This window comes from Emys orbicularis, chromosome 16 (assembly GCF_028017835.1).
Source record: "Emys orbicularis isolate rEmyOrb1 chromosome 16, rEmyOrb1.hap1, whole genome shotgun sequence".
Lineage (NCBI taxonomy): Eukaryota > Metazoa > Chordata > Testudines > Emydidae > Emys > Emys orbicularis.
This window is the reverse complement of record NC_088698.1, coordinates 28,081,411-28,103,642: the sequence shown is the minus strand read 5'-3', so window position 1 is coordinate 28,103,642 and position 22,232 is coordinate 28,081,411. Positions and strand designations below refer to the sequence as shown.

General features: G+C 57.5%; 1 protein-coding gene across 2 annotated transcripts in view; it reads right to left on the bottom strand.

Annotated features, from left to right (window-relative positions):
• SH2B3 (SH2B adaptor protein 3) overlaps positions 1-22,232 on the bottom strand; it is a 96,261-nt gene that overhangs the window by 2,224 nt on the left and 71,805 nt on the right. For both annotated transcript variants that reach the window (XM_065417865.1, XM_065417864.1), the window contains exons 3-7: positions 12,219-12,320; positions 10,175-10,266; positions 6,234-6,328; positions 4,497-4,711; positions 3,495-3,666 (exon numbers count right to left, since the gene is read on the bottom strand). In XM_065417865.1, coding sequence (XP_065273937.1) covers positions 3,495-3,666; positions 4,497-4,711; positions 6,234-6,328; positions 10,175-10,266; positions 12,219-12,320 — 676 coding nt within the window. The remainder of the gene's footprint in view (positions 1-3,494; positions 3,667-4,496; positions 4,712-6,233; positions 6,329-10,174; positions 10,267-12,218; positions 12,321-22,232) is intronic.

The following is a 22,232-nucleotide window of genomic DNA, read 5'->3' as shown; positions in this document are numbered from 1 at the left end:
GGGAGAAATCCAAGCATTAGATAACTGGCCAGGGGATGGGCAGGCTCCTAAGAGAAACCCAAGCCAGGTTGGGTAAGTTTCCTCAGCTGTGGATCTTAAGCTTTCTCCGGTGTCCTTCCTAAGCACCCAGCCCTTGATCCTGCATGTACCCTGGCCAGTTAGCTAATGCCGGGGGGGGGGGGGGGGGGGTGTCAGAGGGAGGGTGACAGCACTAAGGCGCACAGAACTAGAGAAGGTCTATGGTTACCCTGTCCACCCTCTCTCTGCTCATGGCTGCTCTGTCCTAAAGAGCTGGCTGCAGCGGCAGCGCAGCCGTCAAACTGGCTCTCCTTAGAAAGGTGGGGTAAACCTCTCCTTGGTGCAATCTACAGAGGGGGGTGCTTCCCCCTAAGGGGTCTGTGCCACCAAAAGCAGCCTGGGCTGCTCCTGCTCAGCCCAGGCTGGTTGGCAGAGCAGTTGAAGCTGCAGCCTACAGCTCCAAAGCCTGGAGGGGGCGTTGCTGCGCTCCACCTCGGGTGACCCGTTCCACGCAAAGGATTTTGTCAGAACTCCTAGAACAGCCTGTTCTGAATCAGATCTCCCTGAGCCGGCAATGGGAAACGGGCTGAGCCACCCCTGTGGTCAGTGGTTAGGGCAGCTTCTCTTTTAGAAAGAGGAAACACACACAGGGTGACTTTCAAGCTCTTTGTCTCTGCAGAGGCACTTCCTGCTCTGAATGCAGGCTCCCAGGCCTGTGGCCTTGCTGTGCCAAGGAGCCAGTGCGATCACTTGGGTAACAGGCTGTTGCCATTCACTCCTGCTAAATGCAGGAGGGAACTGGGCTTATTTAGTCTGCAGAAGAGAAGAATGAGGGGGGGATTTGATAGCAGCCTTCAACTACCTGAAGGGGGGTTCCAAAGCGGATGGAGTTTGGCTGTTCTCAGTGGTGGCAGATGACAGAACAAGGAGTAATGGTCTCAAGTTGCAGTGGGGGAGGTCTAGGTTGGATATTAGGAAAAACTTTTTCACTAGGAGGGTGGTGAAGCACTGGAATGGGTTACCATGGGAGGTGGTGGAATCTCCATCCCTAGAGGTTTTTAAGGCCTGGCTTGACAAAGCCCTGGCTGAGGTCTCTTCCAACCTTCCTCTTCTATGATTCTCCCTCCTCTTGCTACCCACACAGTGACCAGCTACCAGCACCAGCTCTAGGAATGCAGTGGCAGCTTTGCTCATGTTTGATGGCAGAGCCCATAGCTGCCACAGGGAGGGAGTGAACTTTTCAGGGGAGAGCTCCCTCTAGCAACCTACTATTTTCCCTACTATTTTCAGCAGGCCTCTCGGTGGCTGGCCCATACTCCTCCCCTTACCTCTTGAGGCCTGAATTACCTCCTGCTTCAGTTCAGTTCTATCTACTCTTTCCCTGCAAATTCATATTCCCTTTGCCAGAGCTAGAGGCTCCAGCGTCTGCAAGATCTGTGCTCATTTAAGTTAGCTTCACACTACAGCATGGTAAAGAGCACAGTGGTCAATTGTTCTCCCTGTCCACTGAAGACAGACCAAGAGGTAACTGGCTTAGACATGAGGAAAAACTTTCTACAGATAAAGCTAGTTAAGTACTGGAGCAGGTTACCAGGGTGACGGTGGGATCCACATCACTGCAGGCTTTTCAGAACAGGCTGGACAAACACCTGTCAGGGATGGTCTAGGGTTACTTGGTCCTGCCTCAGCCCAAGGGGCTGGACTCCATGATCTCTCAAGACCCCTTCCAGCCCATTTCTGTGACTCTAGGGACTTAAGATTTCAGCCACACCGTGTTACCTGACCGTGGTTTTAAAATGTACAGAGAGAGGACGTGAGTTCAGGACACAGCGCTAAACTGAGCTCCTACCCCTTTCCTTTCATGGCAGTGTGCAGTTCTGCTTTCCGCCCCCACCAGTCATCGGGCTCTCCAGCTCTTGATCATAAGGCAACTGAATGAAAGTGCCGGGGGCTCTTTGGAGTTTTGTTTTATCCAATCGAAAACCATTTGAGCAGGAACATGCCTCTCTAACCACTTGGGGGTCACAAGGCAGCACTCCAGGCTCGGTCAGGACCGCAATCTACCCACCTCCACTGAACCACCAGGAGGAAGTTAGCTAGAGCTACCCCCTTTGAGCTGCGCTCAGTGGAACTCTAAGAATCACAGCACCTGCACTAGGGCAGTGGAACCCCGCTGACCTCACGGCCCGGGGGGGAAGAGGGCTGTGTCTGCCCCGGCACAAAGCTGTGCAAGCCGAGCGAGTTGGCCTGGGGCCCGCTGCAGGCTGCACAGAGGCAGGCCATTGCCTGCATTTCCTCCATAAACTGAGTGCAGAAGCAGTGCTGAAGTTTAAATAACCCGGCATGTCATTAGGCTATAGTGACCACAGCAATGCAATTAAAAATGTAGAACTGAAAGGCTCTGCACCTCCTCTAAACGCCACCTAGCCCCTTTCAAAGGGGGAGGGGAGGGAGAGGTAAAAGCATCTTTCACAAGTTGCTGTAAGTCAAGCGAGGGCAGAAGCAGCCAGCAGAGCCAGACGCTGCACCTGATGCTCCTACGTTCAAGCCTGTGGTGAACGGCTTCTGTGATTGCAGGGTAACCCCCACGGCTGGTTCTGGAATCCCGCTGGCTTGGCCTGGCCTGGCCACGTGTCACACCAGAGATGTGGGGGAGAGACTGGGTGGTTGGCACAGATTTTTGCTATTAGGACGAAGAGGAAAAGCACTGCTGATACACACTATGCTGGGAAACTAAAGGGTCGACATAGAGGCGCCTATAAACAGGATAAAAAATAACTGGCGTTATCAGCTCTCTCCTCATTCGAGGGCAGTGGGTGAGCTCCTGCCAGAATCTCTTCCCTCCTGGCTAAGTGTGTCCAGCACAGCGCACGTATGACAGCAGCAAGCAGCTTGGTGTTGGTAGGCAGCGGCACCAGCTGCTGAACGCTGGGGGAAAGGGAGGGTAGTGGCAGGATAGGCCTGTGGTTTAGCAAACCGTCCAACAGGCCCACAGCCCTGGCCAACGGGGGCCAGGATCCACCTTTGACACCTGCAAGCCAGCCACTGAGCACCTGGCTGCCGGCTCTGCTGAGGCACTAAGGTAGCGGCGGGGGGTCTGCCTGATCATTATGGGCCATGTTGAACTCTAACCCTGTGGTATTACCACAGCCGCAGGTGGGCTCCAGCAGCTACTCTAGGCCGGGCTTGTGATTAATTAAATAATTAATTAAGCCAAGGTCTAACGCTTTGGCTCAATTAACAGAACGGACAGTTCGAGCAGCGTTGGCTAGTTGGAACATGGGTGAGGCCGGCCAGCCAGCCAGCCCCAGGGGCGTGTGGCGGGGGGGGGGGGGGGGGGAAGCTGGCAGCTTCTCAAAGCAGGGGGCGCAGCAGCCGCGCCTGGAGCCAGGGATGGGGCGGGGGGGCAGCTCCTCTCCAGTGGGGCGATGGGGGTGGGGAGACGTGCACACGTAACCCCCCCCGCCCCCTCCTACCTTGGGACGACGGGATGACCACCACGTAGCTGGAGAGCTTGACGTCGCAGGCCGCGCCACACTCCAGGGGGATGGGGCACCGCTGGAAGTGGTGCAGCATGTCCAGGATGGAGGGGAAGCGCAGGTGCTGCACCCGGCACTGCCCCCGGTCGGTCAGCGAGAGCCGCAGGTGCTGCGAGGGAGACAGGCGCGTTACAAAGCTGCTGGCTCGGCTGGGAGGGGGGAGTGGCAGCAAGCTGGGGCCAGAGGCTGGTGGCTGCGCACGGGCAGCAGAACTGAGCCCCATCTGTGTCACCGGGAGCAGGTCCCTTGAGCCAAACACAACCGGTTTGCAACCCCTGGGTTTAACTTTCCTCGGCAGAGGTGCATTCTTCCCTCACCCCAAGAGTCGGACCAGCCTGGCCTTCGTCAGGTTACGTCCTATGCTGGGAGGGGTGGAATTGTCTCCTGCCATGAGGGGACGGCAGGGCAGGGGCGGGAGAAGCCATGTTTCCCCACGGGCTCCAAGCCAGCCCCTAGTGGGGAAGGCTTCTGCAGGCAGGCCGATGGGCCAAGGACCTGGTCTTCTGTTCAGAGCCTTCCGTGAGGGACACGGGCCTCCAAAGGCCGAACACTGGAGCTCAGAAGAGACCTGAAAATTGCCCTGCCTCTGGGTCTTGGCTCTCAGCCCTCAGAGCATGGGCCAGGGGTGTTGGAGTCAGACACACCCAGGGTAGAACAGCCCAAAGACAAGCGGGAGCCTCGATTCAGGGCACTTTAGAAACAAGGCTGCCCAAATCACCACTGGTGGTGCTCAGGAGAGGGGGCTGCCCAAATCACCACCAGTGGTGCTCTCCGGAGCAACGCTGGCTCAGCAGGGAGAGGGGGCTGGCTGTGCCAGGGGGTCCGGTCCCCTCTCTGACTGGTAGTGGTCTGACGTCCGTCGAGTCAACCAGAGGGAGGAAGCCCTGAGCAGAAAAGCAGGGCTGGTGCCTTCTGCACCTCCCCCCGCACAGGCCCTACCTTCGCTCTTCCTTGGAAATTGAAGGTGAGGACGTATTCGCCCCTGCGGGTTTCGCTCTGTCGAACAAGGAAAACCCCGTGGCCATCCAGCCCCCGCAGCTGCACGAGCTGGGCGGCTTTGACGCGCGAAATGGGGCCATGGAACCAGGGGTAGGACGAGAGGAACTGGTCGGTTTTCTGGCAGGATGGCTCCGGCTGCCCACAGTGCATAGCGCCTGGGGAGGGAGAACAGCATTAGAGGCACGGCCGTGGGGACAGGCCTGGCGGGAGAAAGGCTGCAACCCCATAGGCCAAACCCTGAGCAGGGCTGAGGGGCTCTGGGAACGCTGAAGCCTTGGCTACAGCCCAAGTGGGCCCAGCTGTGCCATTCCCTGGCAGGCTGCCCATCCCCACCCCGCGGGAGCAGCGCCTTGAAATCCCCACTCAGCAGGGCAGGGCTCCTACTTTGTCGCTCTCTGGAAAGCGCCTGGCACAGCTTGGACAGGACTTGGAGCCAATAAACGATCCTGAGCCGGTCAAACAGCAACAGCCCAACTGGTGACAATGAGCAGCCCTGAACCCACAGAACTGGCTGGCGCTAGGCCCAGCCCTGCCCGGCGCCTCGTCCCCCTCGCCACACTACAGCCACATCCCTGCTTAGCTGCCGTCTCACATCATTACTGTGCGTCATGTGCCTTAGTGAGAGAAACTGGTGCCTCCCCCCCCGCGGCATGCCATGCGATGGGCTCCCCCCAGCACCCTTTAGCATTGAATCAGTCACTGGCCACTTCTGCTTTAGCCAGAGCCGGATTTACTCCAGGTCCTTCGCCTTGCGGTACCTGCATTTGCCAACAGCACCGTGGGAGCTGCGTGACACAAAAACTTAGCGTTCAAACTATCAGTAAAACCCTTGTTTCCTGTCAGCTCAACCTGAGACCCAGGCAACCCTAGTTCCTCTTTCCAGGAAACACAGGCACCAGCCTGATGTTTCAGGGTTGGAGCAGGAGAGAATCTCAAGCTCTCCCTCCGCTTGCCCCCCACCTCCCAAAGCAGCTGCCGTCAGCTCCAGAACGGTTCTGGAGGCCATGGTTCATATTTAATCTCTTGGCTGGAAAGAAGGCAAAAGCAGCGTGCTAATCGGCCCCTCCCGCCTCAGCCTCCCCTTAGGAGAGGAGAACGCCACTGGCACGGTGTTGTGAATCAGCTTTGTGTGTCAGCGCCTGAGAAGTGGTTTCTTGGCAGAGCATTGGGAGCACGTGTCTTGCAGTGACAGGTGAGCAGAGCGGGAAGCTCAAAATCCTGCTCTGCAGGGGCCCGAGGGTGCTCAGCTCCCTCCCAGATCCAGGGGTGTTTAAGGGTGCTGAGTCCTTCGCAGGATCAAGCCCCAGATCAGCAGTTCTACCTGCCCCAGTAGCTGTGTAATTCTTCTCTAGGTTAGTGCCCCAGGTGCTGCCCTGGGCTGGTTATTCCTCATTCGCTCTCCAACTGGAGACCTTGGCTAGTTTCCTGGGGCTTCTCGCTGGGCTTCAGCACCAGCTCTCTCAGGCAGGAGCCCCCTCCGCCCAGACCCACCGGAGATACTCCCTGGGTGACTGGCACTAGACACCCGTGCAAGTGGTGTCCCCTGGAGCCATTCGCGCCAGCAGTGACACATGGCTGGGAGCCCCATGAATGTTGTAGGCTGGTAAAGGTCCAGCCGCTCCCTGTCTGCTCCGTTAGCCCTTAGCCATCAGGGACTCTCCCATGCAGGGCACTCACCTTGGGTAAGGGAGTCGGTGCTGCCAGTGGCAGGGCTGGATGCCACGGTGTCAGAGTGCAGGCCTGAGAGCAGCTCTACATCGGCTCCCCCGGACCTGCCAGGACGACACAGGAAGGATGTCACGGCTTCCGCCACCAAACCCAGGTGGAGAACTGGCTGCTCCGCTCGGCAAAGCACCAGGGCGAACAGGAGAAACACAGCTCCCTTTGTGCAAACGTGCCAGGCAGAGAGACTGCCTGGACGGGAACATGACAGCTCAGCCGCTGCCCAGAATTCAGGGCTCGTAAAGACACGAAATGCTGGGAAATTCCAAGTGTTTTTATGAATTAAAAAAAAAAAAAAAAAAAAATCCGAGGGAAACAAGTTTCTAAACGCTGCGGCGCTGCAGCACCCTGGGGTCCTACTGCAGGCGCGTTCCCAAAGCCATCCTGAGCAACACCCCCAACCGGCTATAGGGCCTGGGCCATCGGCCAGCCTGCCCAAGGGAAAAACCCAGCTGAGAGCTGCAACCCCCCTGCTAGAGTCGCAGGCCTCACTAGTAACACAGGAGGGAGAGCGAGAGCTGTGTGATTTTAATCGCGCGCACACACACGCTGGCCCTACAGAAATGACAGAAATGTCCTCTGACCGTGGGCAGGTCGCAGCCCCGCTTGCTGCCTCAGTTTCCCCATCTGTCTCCACCTGCGTGAAGTGCCTTCAGGCGGTAGACGGGGACACTCAGGGGAGGAGAGAAAGGACGATGTGATTCATCTCACTGCCGTACTGGGGGGTGGAGGGGGGGCTGCCTGGCCAACCAGGGCTGAGTATACCGCTGGCCTGCACAACTGGAGAAAGACAGTGCTGAGCTCCTTGGGGCTAACGAGACTCGGCTGCCAGCCCTGGAGCTGCCCAGGGGTCGACTCAGTGCACTGGAGCAGCCTGGGAGCCCCCTCGGCGTGCAGCAGATGCTGTATTCAGCCCCCGCCCTCTCCCTGGGTTTGAGGTAGGGGCAGGTTTCCCTGCTTCGGAGTGGGCCTCAGCTCCCCCTTGGGTACCGCTGCACCGTCCCTGCCACTGAACAGCCTGTGAGCTCTCGGGACGGGGCTGGGGTGAGCACTCAGCACGATGGGGCCCTACTCCTCTGGGCACAGCTGCGATGCAAACAGGAACCAGAGGAAAAGGGCACATGCTGCCCTGGAAATGCATCAAGTATCCCCCAAATACACGGGGGCGGGGTGAAGACCTCAGGGACCCCTGGAATGGTGCTGTGCCCTCTAAGAGCTACTCGAGCTGACCCCTGCCCAGACCCCACTATAGGGGGTGGTTACAGCCCCTCCCCGACTCCCCCATAGGGACCATCCCCACGTGCAGCAGACTGCACAGCACCCCCAGCCCCTCTCTCCCCGGCCCAGACAGCCCCAGGTGTCTGGGCCTAGATCTAGGAGCCCCACTGTCCCCAGCCTGCCAGGGGCTGCGAGGCCAGCCCGAGGGCACTGATGTCTCTGTGCAGTCAGGACCTAGGTTCTGACCAGCGCTAGGCCCTAGGGGGCAAGGGGGGATCCAGGGCCAAGGGCTGAAGCAATCCGTGGGGCGTCAGTAGGGCCGGAGTCAAACCGAGGCACGCTGGGTTCCCAGAGGCCAGGCCGGAAGCAGGCCCTAAGTCATGGGAACAAGGAGCACAGCAGGGACTGGGGAAGCAGAGCGCTCCGTAAATCACAACAGGGCTCGGCCCTGACACACCACAGGGTATTTCAATAACAGGAAGCGCCTTGCTCGCAGGACCGGGCGATAGTCGGGCCAGCCGGGGCTTCCGGCGCTTCCTCCCCAGGGGACGGCACTGCCACCTCGCTGCGCCAGCCCAGCGCCCCTCAGAGCCAGGCCCCCCTTCTCCCCTTCCAAGCCGGGATTTGGGAATCACGCCAGCAGGCCCCTTCCGGGCGCTTTGGGAACATAGGCCGACAGCTCCCCACGACGAGCCAGGGAACCACAGTCCCAGAGCTCGAGGCCCAGAAAGGGGCAGCACAACCCAGGCTTCGGGGCTCCCCGCCAGGCCCTGCTGATTCCTTCCATCTCGCTCAGGGCTAGAGCCAAATTACTCCCCAGTATAGCTCCCGCGCCCAGGTGAGTCATACCAGGGATGTGTCTGGCCCAGCATGGCTGGGCTGGCTCACCACTAGCCCAAGGGAGCCCGGCCGTCACCTGGAGAGCCCAATTCTCATGCAGTGGGTGGGTAGGGGGTCAGGACGGGGTGAAGCCCGCGCCCCCGCCCTCAATCCACAGCAAGGCCCAGGCTGGTGGGACCCACAGGGGTGAGCTCGGCCTGGGAAATCGCCAGCCACACATGCAGAGCAGGCCCTGGCAGCCTGAGGGGTGAGTGTGTCCATGCGGGGAGCAGAGCCATGTGCCCGTGGGAAGAACAGCCTATGAGGGGAGATGGCGGGAGAGGAGAGCAGCCCAGCTGGGAGGTGTGATGTTCGGGGCAGCAGCTTGTGTCGACGCAGCCCTGCTTGCAGGGCTCCAGCTCGCTGGCCCTTCACCTCCCTCCCCGCAAGCACCCGGAGCGTCTCCCCCAGACCCCCACTTGCAGAGTGCTCCGGGCGGCGCAGACTGGTGCCAGTGGGCACAGGGGCCTGCCCTCCGCCCAGGGAAGGGAGCCACTTGCTCTGCCCTCCCCTCGCTGCCAGCCCAGCAGCAGAGTGCCGGGGGTGAGGAATCCCAGTCCCCAGCCAGCCCGGCTCCTGGCAGGTGTTCAGAACATCTGGCTCTGGCCATGTGTTAGCAGTGCTTCAAGTGCTCCCCCAGCCGGCTGGGGGCTTGGGCAAGCTCCTTTAACGACACTAACTCTGCGACAGGCATTTACAGCGGCACTGGCTGGCTGTATTTCCAGATTAGTGCCCGAGCCGGGCGGCTCTGCCAAGTGTGCCAACATCCCAGTCTCTGCCCCCAGCGGGGGCTTCACATCAGGATGCCGGATCCCGAGGACCCCGCCCTCTGCAGGCACTGACCCCGGGAGCAAGTTCCCCTTCCCTGTTGTGCTGGATTTGAAAGCCGACATTTGCAGCACAGAGAGGGGAGGGGGCAAGTGGCCCGGGGAAAAGCCTGGGCAGGTTTCCCGGGGAGCCGCATGGCACCGGGCTAGTCTCACTTGCCCCCACTGGCTGCAGGAGGCTGGAGAAGCCAGGCCAGCCATGCTGCATCCTTGTAAAGGGCCTTGGACTGTGGCTTGTAGCGCCTGTGTCTTGATGCAGCCTCTTCCTAGAGCCAAGATCTGGGCACATGGAGCCCTGGGGCCTAGCAAAACTGTGGGCAGACTGGCCTGGAGGGGCTCACTCACCCAGCTCGGCTTTGCCAGCTGCAGGCTCTGCCAGTGACTCCCCTGCAGCCCTCGCTCAGGGTGTCTGGAAATCCCGGCCCAGAGACTCCCCTTCTCACCGGGCCCCCGCATGGCTCAGGCAATGGGACAGTTCCATCTTGGGATTCCCAGAGCACAGCTCTGCCCGGACAATCCAGGGCCTGAGCCCCTTCCCTTCCCTCGGACTCCAATGGGAGCCAAAGGCCCGGAGCACCCAGCACGACTGAGCCCTACATGGGCAATGTTTTCAGGAGCTCAGCTGACCTGCCCCGTGCATTAAGGGGCTCAATGCCGCCCAGTCACCGAGAAGCAAAGAGTCAAAGGTCTGTGTCCTGACGGGGGGAGGGAGGTGGAGTTTGGACCGGGGGAGCAGGGGGAGGGTAACAAGGGGCAGCTCCTCCACGTTCTGGCCTGGGCATCCCTTCAGCTCTGCGTGGGGAACGTGTGCACAGGCGAGGCCCGCTGGAGTCTCAGGCTGGGGCCCAGCCCCCACGGAGGGAATCGCACCCATCGAGTGTAAGTGTCAAGAGCCGACTGTTCCCAGTGTCACATGAACTATGGGTCAACCAAAGCAAGCGCCCGAGCAACAGGCCCTAGCGCGCTCCTTACCCTCGGGTCATACATTCTTTGATTTCGGCTGTCCAGGAACTCAGCTGCTGCTCGTCCCCAGCCTCGAATACAACGTCTGTGCAGTTATTCACCTAGACAGGAGAGAAGGCAAGTGTTGGACGGCCTCCTCGTGGCACAAAAATACAGCTACCTTGTCCCGCCCGGGTGTCCATGGCCCACCCCACAGGAGCGGGGATTTCCGCTTGGGTCCTGAGAACCAGCTACAGTATCACTTCCTTCACAGCCTCTCCCACCAGCCCCTGGGAGTTCCCTCTCTGTTCTTCCCTCTAGCTCTCTGCTCCCCGGCCCCGCTCTCCCTCCCACCCCGGCTGGGCAGCCGTCTCCAGTGGAAATGATTCATGGCCTCTGCAGCGGAAAGGAAGGGGAGGAAGGAAACTCGTGTGGGGAAGGCTCTGGCCCCAGGGCAGGGAGATCTGGGCCACTTACTTCCTAGAGGAACTTGGCCACTGATGGCCTCATATTCCACCTGCCCCTCACTGGGCCCACATGTCTGGGCGGCATAAGTGACTGTGGTCAGAATGTTGTGCCTGCAGTCAGGAACCGCACCATGGCCCCTGGAGCCAGCGGTTCTCAAACTGCTGTGGCCCCCAGAGTCCTGGCTAGCTCTGCGACTTGTACCCAACTGTTTTGAGGCCATGGGGCAGGATGTGCCAGCCCCTGGAGGGAGAAGAATGCTCGGGGAGAAGGAGGCCAGGCAGCAGAGCAGATGGGAGGGGGAAACGTGTGCTTCGCACAGGGCAACCTCAGCACAGACAGGGGCCAGAAGCCAGTGTGGCAGTCACAACTCTGGGAGCCTTGGTCCCCAGTCTAAGGATGGGAAACCTCTAGCAGAAGAACAGGGGCAACTAGGAGCGACGGCTGCCTCGCCAGGTGCCCACAGCAGCATGGGCGCAGCTCTGATGCCAAAAGGAGAGGATACATGGTGACAGACCGTTCTCCCAGCTCTGGGATTGGGAGCAGGCAGAGAAGGGGACGACAATCTGGGGAGGGGCTGGTGCCAGCTCGGTTGTCCCCTCTTGGGGAAGGAATGGACAAGCGCTGCTATCAAGAATCTGGTCACTGCAGCGTCTACAGAGCAGCAGTGAGGGCGGGCACCAAGGAGGGGGTGACAGATGACAAACCGGCTCCTGGAAGCCCCCAGCGCAGATGCTGCCAATGACACGGGTAGCATCTACCATCCTTCTGCTGGTCTCCAGGGGGCCAGATCCTCCCCCAGCCCAGTGCATTATCCACACAAGGAAATACCCTGCATCTAACCAGGGTAATCTCTAATCTTACGAGCTGAGAGAAAGCTACCAGGGAAGGCAGCGGCCAGCCCAAGCCAACAGCACCCACTCCCCCCACTCCCCCGCAAGCAGAAGAGGAACTGAAATTTGGCATCAGAGCTCCAGCAGACACGTGCTGCGAGGGGAGAAGGAAACCCCAGAGCCTGGGATGTGCCCTGAGGCAGCTGCTGAGCCGGTGCAAGGAGGCTGCTCGCCCAGGCAGGAGCCTGGCTCTGCTCCACTGCACACTCGGCCTGCAGGCCCTGGGGCTGTTTGAACAGCACCTCCAGCACCCATCTGGAGGCTGCGCCTGCAGGGAGAGCCACAGAGCCCACGCTCGCTGTCCTGTACACGCCCCAGAGCGGTCTCTAGTGACAGGGCCTCTGGGCTCCCCACCCCAGGCTCAGGAGCTGGCAGGACTAGAGCTGGGGATGCGGCAAGGCTCTGTCAGAGGGCACCGCTCTATGACCAGCAGCAGGCACTGGCTGGCGCAGCATGGGTGTTAGCCTTGTCAAGTGCCCTCGCTGCCCCAACAGCTGGGAACGGCTGGCCTGTTTGAACTCAGATCACTGACGGGGGCAGAGAACGAGACACAGATTGAGGTCACGTGTTGGGCCGGCCCTGGAGTTTCACAGAGCATTCGCTCCCTGCTGCAGGACTCTGTTCGGGGCTCAGAGCCAGGCAGTAGATCTCTCCCGCCCCCATCCCAGGGGTCCCTGCCTGTAGAACCCTACTGTCAGGGGAGATGCAGGCCCTACCTTGAGTACAAAGGTGTTCAGGTTGTCTGGCATCTCGAGGCGGGTGCATCTCCGGATCTCTTGGACAGCGGAGCAGGTCGTGAGCAGCTTGGGTTTGGAGCACTGGAGAGAGAAGGGAGAGAGATCGCTGAGTGCACGTAACCAGAACCCTGGCACCCGGAATGACATGGAGCCCACCCGGAGACTCTTAAGGCAGGGCCTCATCCTTTGTGATGCTGAGCACCCTCAGCTCCCACCGCCCGGCACGGGAACGGAGGGTGCCTGCATGTGGCAAGAAGTGTGCTGCAGGGAAAGCACCAAGACCTGCTCCTAATGGTTGGGGGCGGGAGGGGGGGGGGGGGAGGGAAATCACAGACTTCGGCTCCCTGCTGACCTGGCTGAATTGATACTAGCAACCTTGTGGTGAAAGGCTCTGGGTCCTGCTTCCTGTCTCCAGGGCCATCCAGCATATCACCCAGCAGAGAAGTACGTTGCGTGCCAAGATAGTAATATTCTATGGAGGAAGGTTAAACTAGTAAACAGTTCTCATCTGCTCTGCAGCACTGCATCTTGGCTGCTGTTCGTGACCCCTGCTGGAGCCCATTTTGGCTTCAGTTAAATGAGACAAACTTCAGAACAACTTCTGAGGCAGCCCCTGGCATTGCATTTTAACCTCTACCGTCCAGATCTGCAGAAACACAAACCAGTCCTTTGTGCTTAAGCAAATAACTGGCACAAGCTCCCAAAACAAGGCAGCGGCTCTGCAAGGAATCACAATCAATATATTGCACAACATCTGGCCCTGGCACCCTCCTCTCACACACGCGGCGCAGTCAGCTTCCTTGCAACCTCCTAATGGGATAAAAACAACAGACATGGCCTGAGGCAGCTGATCTCGAACACGAGCTGTGCTCTTGCTCCGAAGCTTGCAAATCTGGGCTCCTTGCTTTACCTCAGAGCCTCATTGTTTACCCCTCTCAAGATCTACATGTGCAAGCAATTGCTTTTCAATCAACAATCACTATGGGAAAGTACTGCAAAAGTAAACTCCATTACCGCATAATCTGGTTCCCAGATGCAGGCTACGTTTCCTCTCACAAGTCAGGGCTGCCAAGCTGCACGGCCCTGCTGCCATACGTTCTCTAGGCCTCCTAACCTTTCGTCTCCGTCGTTCTCGGAGAACTAAACCATCAGCCGGATTTTCAAATCCCTATTTATAGGCCAGACTGCACAGAGCGCAAGTGGACAAGGCACCAACGTTTCCAGGGCTGTTCTCAATTAGGCCTTTTGTCGTAGTCTGAAACATTGCAGTTTTGATGCCACAAATCAGGACCCAGTGCTCAGCCAGCATGAAAGGTTTGCATGCCTCCCTGTACCCCCGGCAGGGCCGGCTCCAGGCACCAGCCCACCAAGCTTGTGCTTGGGGCGGCACCTGGAGGGGGGCGGCGCGGCGCTCCGGCCGCCGGGGGGAGAGCGGAGCCCCCGCCGGGGCTCGCCGCCCTCCCCCCCTCCCCCCGCGTCCTCCCCCTGGCCGCCGGGGGGAGAGTGGAGCCCCCGCCGGGGCTCGCCGCCCTCCCCCGGGGCTCCAGCCGCCCCCCCCGCCCCCCGCAAGGGGGGGGGGGGCGGCCGGAGGCTTTTTTGCCTGGGGCGGCAAAAAAGCCAGAGCCGGCCCTGACCCCCGGGCAGGATGCTGCAAACAGCTGTCAAAAACAGAAATTCTCTGCGGCGGGCGGGACTTCAGTGGAGTTACACCAGGGGAACGCTGGGCCTATGGACTTGAAAATGTGACATGGGATGCAGCTCTTTAAGCTTAAAAGGCATGATCAAGATTTTCCAAAGTGGCTAGTGATGCCCAACTAGACACACCTTAAAGGGGCCTGGTTTTCCAGGCAAGGATGATCAGTGTTACAAGCGTGCTCTCTGTCTGTGTACATGTAAAGACAGTTAACAGATAAGGTGCCAGTAGAAAACACACCGCGTCACATGGGTTTGCTGCGATGAGAATGTCGTTGTGCCCTGCAAATGGCTCCCTCTGGGCAGCTCTTTCCATCAGCTCTAAAGATGGGGTTGGACGCACCGGGAGACCCCTTTAAGGTGCCGGGGTTGGGCACCCAAACTCAGTAACCCCTTTGTAAAATCTTGGCCCGTGTGTTTTTCAACCCCCACCCCCAGTTTTGTTAGCCAAGTGACTAATACACAGGAGAAGATTAAAACTCCATGAATCCTAAACAGCGAGTTTACTTGTCACTGTGCTTGCCGTTTGTTTAAACCCAGATTTGGCCCCAGACAAACAGACTGGAGAAGAACTTAGGCCTTCCACTTAGCACAACGCGAACTCTCTGAGCCAGGTCCTAGCTGGCCAGAATTCCCACCGCCAGCATCAGCAGCACATCCTCACATTTTCCTATTCCCGGACATCTAACGAGAACGCGCCTGGGTCCGATCTATCCTGGCAGCCTTGGATACATTCCTGACTCTTGCGTGGGCTGCTGCGCTGGCCTCTAACTGAAACATCTGTCCAATGACACTGAAAATCCTTGAAGGTGTCAAAAGGATCCCGGGAACTGCTGCTCGGCTGGGCTGCTCAGCTGTGGTTTAAAAGAACGAGCACTTCTTCCCTCTCCCCGGGAGAAGTTTCCCCGAGCTCCAGGCTCCGGCCACCCTTTCAATCCTAGTAATACCTATAGGTTTTATGGGGTGCTCAAGGCCTTTGTCGGCCCGCTCCAGGGAGGGGAATTCCACCCTCTGAAAGCTACGCGGAGTGCACAGGACTGGTTTAAATAGGCAGAGGTGGAAGGAGCCAGTCAACCTGACTTCAGTAAAAGGGCAGGGGCCCAGACAGCCCTGTTGCAGGAACATCATTGGTCAACCCTTAGAAAAGGGAGGGACCAGAAGGAACGAGGCCAACCAGTCAGGGGGGGACGGGGTAAATCACACAGTGGTAAGAAACGGGAAGTGCCAGTCTGTTGGAATCCTGGGACGGTGGGTGGTCTCCCAAAGCAACAAAAGGCCTGCCCCCGCTGATGAGGGAGAGTCACAGGGGTCTCTACAGAGCAGGTACAGCCCGGGCAATGGCAGGGCAAACATTCCCCACCCTTTCCCACCATCACCTGCTCCATTCCAGCCTTTGCTTCCAGCAAGGGGGCCAGTTAATACTAACTCGGCAGGTGGTTTCTATGCTGTGGACACCCATCCACTAAAAACCCTCATGCTTCATGGCATGAGCCAGCCCCTGTGAGGGGTCAGGAAGGAACTCACCCTAGGGGCAGGTCACTCCATACATGGCAGCTAGGGGGGTTTCTTGCACCTTCCTCTGAAGCAGCCTTGTCAGACAGAGAACCTGGACATCAGCTGAAGGAGCACTGCTGTGATCCAGTTGTATTAACATCAGTAGGACTAGTCACTGGGGAGGAACCTGAATGCTCTCTCTGGGGCAGGAAGAAACAGACTCAAGGGGAAAAACCCAGCGGGGATCAATTTCCATTTGTCAGAACAATTTGGCTTTTCAGATGGGCCCGTATGTGTGAAAACACTAGCGTCGTTATTACTTCGTCTTGAAACTAATGAGCCATTTTGAAAAACCCAGCGGGGATCAATTTCCATTTGTCAGAACAATTTGGCTTTTCAGATGGGCCCGTATGTGTGAAAACACTAGCGTCGTTATTACTTCGTCTTGAAACTAATGAGCCATTTTGAAATCCAGGTGAGCAAAGCTAGTTAAGGAAGGAAACTGAGGCAGCGAGACCCCTTAATATTTTTACCAGAAACCCTTCGCTTAGAATCATAGAATATCAGGGTTGGAAGGGACCTCAGGAGGGCATCTAGTCCAACCCCCTGCTCAAAGCAGGACCAATTCCCAACTAAATCATCCCAGCCAGGGCTTTGTCAAGCCAGGCCTTAAAAACCTCTAAGGAAGGAGATTCCACCACCTCCCTAGGTAACCCATTCCAGTGCTTCACCACCCTCCTAGTGAAAAAGTTTTTCCTAATATCCAACCTAAACCTCCCCCACTGCAACTTGAGACCATTGCTCCTTGTTCTGGGAGCAGTTACTAGCCTCAGCCAATGACCTGGGCTTTTCCACCGGGATCTGAGTTAACATCTTTGGTTGGCATGAGCTGCATGATTCATTGGTGTCCAACAGAGCAGCAAGGAAGTAATCCCTGCAAAGCTGCTAACAGATGGTGCCTTAGTGGCCAGCGCAGAAAGTGGCCCTATGCCAGATCGTCCAGCCCTTGAGAATCGGGGCAACTATCGCCTCAAAGACTGGCCAGCCCCACGCAGAGAGACTGTGGGTCACGAAGTCACGGGGCAATTCTCTGGAACTACTCCATACGAAGCCAGTCAGGACTCTGGGGGAACATGTAAGCACACTGTCTCCAGGGCAAGAAGCTTACACAGCTTCGACCTTCCTGGGCCTGACCTTGGAGCATTCAGCAGCCCCTTCTCACACCATGCGCTTCCCACAGCGAGTCCGCACAGGCGGGGTCCTGGGGAAGCCAGAGGGCCCTGCACCCCAACTCCGCAGTCAGACGTGACTCTCAGCCAGACAGTAAAACAGAAGGTTTTTTAGATGACAGGAACACAGTCCAAAACAGAGCTTGTAGGTACAGAGAACAGGACCCCTCAGTCAGGTCCATCTTGGAGCCAGGGAGGCCAGAGCCCGGTCTGGGCCCCCTCCATTTCTCCAGCCAGCTCCAAACTGAAACTCCCTCCAGCCCCTCCTCTGGCCTTTGTCTCTTTCCTGGGGCCAGGAGGCCACCTGATCTCTTTGTTCTCCAACACCTTCAGTTGGCACCTTTGCAGAAGAGGGGCCCAGGCCATCAGCTGCCAAGAGACAGGGCGTCGGCCATTCTCTGTGAAGACACCATCGCCCTGGCTCTCTAGGGCTCTGCAACAATCACACCCCCTTATCCCACCACCTAGATACTTAAGAACTGCATAGGGGAAACCGAGGCACCCACACAGTATTCAGAGAAAACTGTAAGAACATTCCCACTTCACCACACTGTGTCAACGGGGTATTTAGTGAAGATTTAGTGAAGGGAAAACATGTTGAACAAGTGCAATTCTAAATGAACAGTGGCAAAGCTGGCTTGGTTCAGCGTCTGCGAAACCCCTCACTCAGACAAACACAGAGATTCAGTCTGAGGCCCTGAACTCGGAGCAGGCGGACGCTGGGGTCTCAAACCAAGGGAGTGGGGAATTATGCGCGTCAGTTTCACCCCCAGATTGCTCAGCCAGCCTCATCCAAGCGCGCAGAGCTCACGGCCAGGAGAAGAACGAGGCGCAGGGGCAAAACCTGCCCCGTTCGAGGGCTTGGGGGTGGGGGGAAATGCTGCACGGTAGTTCCCTGGTGGCTTGGATTGAGCCGGCTTTAGCCTGAGCAGCAAAGTGCTGCCTAGGTCTGAGAGAGACTGAACTCAGCACCCCACTGATCGCTGCCCTACCCCATCCGCCCAGCTCCAGGGCTGTCCCCTGCCGCGCCACCGTTCGCCCAGCCAGTTCTCCGGGGGCCCAGCCGCAGGCAGGGAAAGCTCCTCTCCTATCTGGCACTGCCAGAGCATCCCACAGAGTCACTGAGCAACGTCCTAGAGCGTGCCCACTATTACCATGCTGGGACAGGATACACCCAGGAGGCCATGCTGACGAGAGGCCCTAAACTGGCCATTTCCCACCCGTCCCAGTCCACCGGCTTTTACCCCCCCACCCCCAGCTCAGCAACAAGGCAGAGACAACAGGTGCACTTTGAGCTACGGCCCACAGGTCACCAGCGTTCACCTGGGCTTGATATGGTGCATTCCACTGACGTCACCAGAGCAGCTCTGGATTTACGCCCGCGTGACTGAGGGCTCAATCTGCCCCCGGGCTTCTCAGTCAGCCCACACGAGTGAACTGACGGCGATGGGCCGCTGCTCACCCCGAGCACAGCGCTGGGAGCAGCCCACGAGAACATCCCGAAGGCAGGCCACAGGCGAGGTGGAGGGGACAGGTGGCCACGGAGCCAACCGGGGCTCACTAGGGAGAGGAAATGAGTGCTTTGAATAGCACCCGGGACGATTTCGCTCTGACATCACAGACGCCACGCTTCGGACACAGACTCACCACCGGGGCCTGGCAGGGACTCCTGTCCTCCCAGCCCCCTGTGGGCCGCACTGCACAGCCAGTATGGGGATTTCACAGCTTCCTCTGGGAGTCAGGATCTGGGGCAGGAAGGAACGCTGGCCGGCTCTGCTGCAGCTACTCCTATGTTCCTGCCATCCCCCGAGATGGACCTCAGCCCAAGCCCGGATCCAAACCCCTCAGGTTCTGGGGAGTTCTGCTCTGCATCCAGGGCCTGCCCTCTGCCGCTTGGGTCCCTCTTTGGCTCTTGTACTGCACGGCTGGGGGCAGGCATCTCGAATGGAAAGCGGAAGGGCAGTCACTGAAGTCGCAGAGAGGCCGCACGGTCTGACTCCGGCATGAGAACAACCCACACGCAGAACGTTGCGCTTGCTTCGTGCCCTCCGGGAACCGAACCCCATCAGGGCACCATCACAGCAGCCTGGGAAGGCTTCACCCCTCTGCGTTCCGGCAGGCAGACAGTTCGCTTCCCGTCCAAGGGCCCAGTCCTGCTCCCATTGAGGGCACTGGGTGTTCTGCTGCCGAGGCGGGACTGGGCCTTGGAGAGTTATTCTTCAGCCCACCATTCCAAACTCAGACAGAGGCTTTGGCTTCTTGGGGTTTGTTTTCAGTCAGTTTTTCCTACGCCCCCGACAACGGGAAAAGTCTCTGATGTTGGGTTTCCCATTCTTCTGTGCACATCTGGGAGCTGGGCCATCTGCAGGGCAGAGTTTGAGGATAGATTGGACGAGCTTTCGGGGAGAGGAAGCAGCAAGATGGGCCCGGACAGAGCTCTGCTGGGGAGAGACCGGGGTTCTGCTCATTGCTTGGGAGACATGCATGAGAACTGGATCAACCCAAAGGCCTGGAACCGGGGTCTGCGATCCCTTACTTGTGGGAGGTAACACTTGCTCACGGAAGTGGCTCTGTGGGAGCTGGGAGAGGGGGCTGCTTTTGGGAATCAGAGCTACTCATGCAAGTAATGCTTTTCCACCAGGCACCAAGAGCAAACAACAGCCGGAATCGCCTCCCCTGAGATTAACCGGACAAGACGAAAAAGAAGAAAGGTAAAGTCTACAAGAGCACGCCCAAGGCACATGCTTGTGCTAAACAAAAAATGGCTGCCGAGGGTCCTTTGAGATTTAAAGGCGCAGTACACAGCAAGCAGAGGCGTCACCATTACATAGCAAGGGAAGCCACATGCCAGATTGGGTTTGTAGGATCTCCCCAACCCTCTCTGCTGTCCCAAAGTGAGGGGGCCTCAGAAGGAGCAAGCAGTGGGGACAGGAGGAAGGGGAAGCAAGAGTTATAAGCGACAATATCCTATTGTCATGCAAATCGCTAGTGGGATAAAGTGATCCAGAGGGATAAAGACCAGGAAAGAGCGACAGAAAATCTGCAAGAGAGAGAGAGAGAGGCACTTAACAGTGACTAATTAACCCCTCCAACTCCCATATCGGGTCAACAGCATCAGCATCTCTGTTCCAGGAGGAGAAACTGAGGCACAGAGAGGCGTTTAAATGACTCTCCCAACGTCACCCAGTGTTCCAATGTCAGAGCTGTGATTCGGGCTCTGGAGAGCCTGGCTCCCAGCTCTGTGCTATACCCAGAGCAGCCATCGCTCCAGGCTGCCCTGTGTCCGTGAGCTGGCCCGGCAGGCCCATACGTGGACGCTGCTGGAGGATGTTGATTTTATGCCTAAGCCTTGCGGCTGACCTTTCCAAAGCCAGCTTGGGGATTCCTAGTGGAGATGCAGCACGAAGGAAGAGGCTGGGGCGTGTGAAAAGCTGGCTCGGCGGGGTCAGTGGAAATACAAGGCCCTGGAATAGCCTCTACCCCTGCCGGTAGAAATGAACTCCCCCGTGGCTGAGAGCTGGAGCCATTTCCTGAGGCTAAGCCGTGCCACGGCACATTCCGCTTTCCCTGGGACGCTGCCTGCGGGCGTGCAGTCGGCAAACGGCCCAGCACAGGGGATTTACGGTCCCTCGGTGGCTGGCCGGGCCAGGCCTCACCTCCCACACCACAGGGGGATGGGAGTGACGCAGAACAAAACCAGTGACAGAACTGAAGTCAGAGGCTACGGCGCGGTACCAGGGCAGGTACTGGGGAGTGCGGAGATGTTCTGGGAGCTCGGCTCACTGCTCCAGCCTCTCGCCCCCCAGCCTGGCTGATCACATGTGCCGACTGCCCAGCACGCTTCTGAAACCATTGGGAAAATGTCCCTATTTGGGTGCTCAGAGCAGGCCCAAGCCCCCCAGCACTTCCCAGCACTGACCCCTCTGCTCCCTGCATGGCTTCCTACCTATCCCAGGAGCCCCATGGCATGAAACACCCTGGGCCAGCGTCCCCACTTGGATGCACCAGAGTAACTGTTACAGAGATGAGGTGGGTGAGATAATATCTTTTCTTGGACCAGCTTCTGCTGGGGAGGAAGACGAGTCTCTGGAGTGAGCTAAAACATTTCAGTCTAGTAAACTGGGACTTGTTAAAAAGGAAAAAAAACAAGAACACAATTATCATCCAGCTTCCTGTGAAGTCTGACAAAATACAGATGTGACAAGCGATTCCACCCTGCAGTTCTCACCAGGCAATCTGCATCGGATCAGGAGAGTTCAGCGTTGGCTGGTTTTAAAGGCTTCTTGTCTGCTTGGGTTTTGGACATCAGGTCTTTGGCTCTCAATTCCCATTGGAAGTCACAGAATAGAATGGTCAACAGAATTGGGCTCCCAAATCCCATCTGTGCCTTTCAAAATCACCCCCCTTATCTACACTAGCAGACTCCATGGACAATTGGAAGGATGAAGGCATCCCAAGTGCCACAGACGCGAACCCCAGTTAACAGATAGGGGAAGTGATTTTGATTCAGACTGATCACAACTCTTCACTCCTGGCTTATTTTTCTCAGCAGCTGTTTAGGAAAAAAGCCTCCTTGTTAACCTCTTCAGCTGAGGACAGAGAAAGTTCCCTAGAGACATCTCCGAGTCATCCAAACAGTTCTTCAGCAAAAAAGAGGGGGCTAAGTCAGACCACAAACAGAATCTCCCTTCTCTGTCTAGGAGGGCGGAGGGCATAGTAGACCCTCATCACAACATACAAGACAGGAAGAAAGGGCACAAGGCACTGATCTCTCCCTTGCATCTCATCTTCCAGCATCAGAGGCTTCATACAGCTGGGGATGAATACAAATATTCCAGATCTCCAGGAGTCCGTGCCAGCCTCATAGAGCTTTACCATGACTCACTTGGCTCCTGAGAGAAAACATGGTGTGGATTTCAAGTTCGGAGCAAAACCCAGAGCAGGGAAGCATTTGTCATGTGGTTGGAGTTTTGCAATTCAAGTTCTCCCCAGGTTGGGTGGTGTGTAATTTTAACAGGGTAGCTTGAGCTCATCACAGGACCTGTGGGCAGAGGACATGGGAGGTGGGGAGCTTCTAGACCTCATCTGATCACTCTGTAGGTCTGTAGGTGATTTAAAAACAAACCAACCCACCCACAAGTTGCATTTTTAGTTAGTAGTAAATGTTCAAAGCAGGCCAGCCAGATGCACTGGCCAGTCAATCCTGTCTGAACAGTTTCCCTGACATACAGGGATTCATTGCCATTTAAGGTATAGAACAGACCCTTGATCGTTAGAACAACAGGAACAGGGTTTAAATGGTGCCTAGACCTTGCTGGCCCAAATGTATGTCACCCACTGATAGTAGGTTAAAATCCACTTTTATTTAATCATTTATGCGGCTTGCTTGCTTTTTGGCTTTTCACTGAGCAGAAAACAGGCCAACCAGTTTCAGTTCCTGGTTCTCAGGCATTCGCACAAGGTTGCAAGGACGTTGTTGCAAACACCACAGTCACATTTACAGCTGTGCAAACAAACCCTGGTTTCATCCAGAATTTAAAAAAAAAAAAAAAAATCACAGAAACTTTTACAGTCACCT